The sequence below is a fragment of the Neovison vison genome, chromosome 14, assembly GCF_020171115.1.
Source record: "Neovison vison isolate M4711 chromosome 14, ASM_NN_V1, whole genome shotgun sequence".
NCBI lineage: Eukaryota > Metazoa > Chordata > Mammalia > Carnivora > Mustelidae > Neogale > Neogale vison.
In genome coordinates, this window is record NC_058104.1 from 8,460,580 (window position 1) to 8,463,099 (window position 2,520).

General features: G+C 43.4%; 1 protein-coding gene across 1 annotated transcript; it reads right to left on the reverse strand.

The window, feature by feature from the left end:
• Positions 1-1,211: 1,211 nt before the first annotated feature.
• LOC122895354 (olfactory receptor 2AE1) lies at positions 1,212-2,156 on the reverse strand. The gene has a single exon (XM_044232707.1). The coding sequence runs from the start codon at positions 2,154-2,156 to the stop codon at positions 1,212-1,214; it is 945 nt and encodes a 314-aa protein (XP_044088642.1).
• Between the last annotated feature and the right edge of the window lie 364 nt (positions 2,157-2,520).

Consider the following 2,520-nt stretch of genomic DNA (forward strand, 5'->3'; position numbering starts at 1 on the left):
CAAGGATGTCCGCCAAAGCCATCTACCGTATCTCATTTTTATAATTTCTTCCCCTTTCTGAGTTAAATATCATTAATGTCATGGGATAGTTAACAGTCTAGGTTCCTTTTGTTTATGATCTGTGCAAGAAATAGCTACTGAATACCTATTTCTTATCAGGCTCTTTTCTTGGGTCTGGCAAGACAAAAGTAAGCAAAGTCAAGTCCTTGACCTTGGGAGCTCACATTCTGGTGAGACTATCAATATGGGGCACCTGGGTGGCTCAGTCATTAAGCATCTGCCTTTGGCTCAAGTCATGATCCCACCGTCCTGGAATCAAGGGTCCTGGGATGGAGCCTCTCGTTGGGCTCCTTGCTCAGCAGGGAGCCTGCTTTTCCCTCTCCCTCTGCTTTTTCCCCTGCTTCTGCTCTCTCTCTCTGTCTCAGATAAATAAATAAAATCTTAAAAAAATAAATTAATACACAACATCATGCAAAGTAGTATTATAAAATAGAAACAGGGGACAGAAGATGCAGAGTGCTGTTTTATTTTTTTTCCTTTTTCCCAATTTTTTAATTTAAATTCTAGTTAACATACAGTGCAATATTGGTTTCAGGAGTAGAATTCAGTGATACATTACTTACATAGAGCATCCAGTGCTCATCACAAGTGGCCCCTTAATCCCCATCACCCATCTAGCCCATCCCCCACCCACCTCCATCAACCCTTTGTTCTCTATCGTTAAGAGTGGGTTATGATTTGTTTCCTTCTCTTTATTTCCCCTATCCCATATGTCCATCTGTTTTATTTCTTAAATTCCACATATGAGTGAAATCATGTGGTATTTGTCTTTATCTTACTTATTTCCCTTAGGGAAGCATGTTTTGGCAAGGTTACACTTTTAAAGAAATCAAAAGGAAATGAGAGAGTGTCTAGCAATTTTAAACGTTGATCTTGGACTTCTCAGCCTCCAGAACTGTGAGAAAATAAAATGTTTTGTTGTTGAAGCCACCTAGTCTATGGTATTTTTGCAATAGTAGCCCAAATGGACAAAGACAATATTCTACAGTACTTAGATGCCTGAGAGCAAGTTAGAATACTGGAATTGTGTGTTCACCACTTTATTTTTGCAGTAGTCATCAGGGATCTGAACTCTTGAAGAGCTTAGAGGTTTATGCAGATCAACTTAGGGAGCTTATCCCATTCCACTCTTATATTCAGGGCAATGTCAATTACTGTCTCTGAGTGAGAATATCCCTCCCCAGCAGTCTTCTCAGAGCCTTAGCTACATCCTTATTCCGGAGAGTATAAATCAAAGGATTCAGCGTGGGAGTAATGATGCTATAGAACACAGAACCAACTTTGTCTTGCAATGGAGTGTGCTGGGACCTGGGCCTCATGTATGAGAAGATGCAGGCACCAAACCAGAAGGAAACCACAATGAAGTGAGAACTACAAGTAGCAAAGGCATTTCTCTTACTCCCAGCTGAATGCATCTGAATGACACTGTGGAGGATAAAGGCGTAGGATGTAGAAACCAGGAAGATGGGGAAGAGGAGAAGTATGATGCTGCTGATGTACACTGTGGTCTCATAAACAGTGATGTCTCCACACACCAACTTCACAACAGCTGGAAACTCACAGTAGAAGTGGTGGATTTTTCGAGACCCACAGAAAGGGAAGTGCATCAAGATCGTTGTGTGAATTAGAGAGTTTATAGACGCTCCCAACCACGACATGACAGCCATCATCACTTCCACCCTTCTGTTCATGAGAACGGTATAACGAAGTGGATGACAAATGGCCACATAGCGGTCATAGGACATGAGAGCCAAGAGAATACACTCGGCACCACCCAGAGACAAATAGAGGAAGTGCTGGGTAGCGCAGCCCACAAAGGAGATGGTCTTCTTGCCAGAGAGGTAGTTGGTAGCCATCTTCGGGATGGTTGTGGAGACATGCATCAGATCCATGAGAGAGAGCTGGCTGAGCAGGAAGTACATGGGCGTATGAAGCTGGGCATCAGCACAGATGAGGAGAATGGTGAGCGTGTTGCCACTCACTGCAATAAGGAAGACCACTATGGTTAAGGAGAAAAGGAAACGGTGGGTAAGAGAGTCATCAAAGAGGCCTTCAAGGATGAAGTCTGCCAGAGAGGTCTGATTCCTCTGCCACATCTCCCCTCTCTCAGTCTCTGGGGAAAGAGGAAGCAGAGATGAAGTGTGATATCAGAAATACTGGGGTTTGGCAGACCTGACAATAAGCACCTTTTGATCTACCAAAGCATTTGTGAAGAGAATTTTTTTCTATTTCTGATTTTTCAACAGCTCTAATTATTAAAATAACTTTTAAAAAATAACTTCAAATAGGGGCGCCTGGGTGGCCCAGTGGGTTAAAGCCTCTGCCTTTGGCTCGGGTCATGATCTCAGGGTCCTAGGATCGAGCCCCGTAGGGGGCCCTCTGCTCAGAATCTCTCCTATGGCCTGCTTTCTCCAGAAATGCACAAAAATGGGAATTCTGAGGAATGTAGTTCCCCCTAGA

What these genes read in the sequence shown, in the direction of transcription:
- LOC122895354 (XM_044232707.1), bottom strand. Translation starts at nt 2,156, where the DNA reads ATGTGGCAGAGGAATCAGACCTCTCTGGCAGACTTCATCCTTGAAGGC.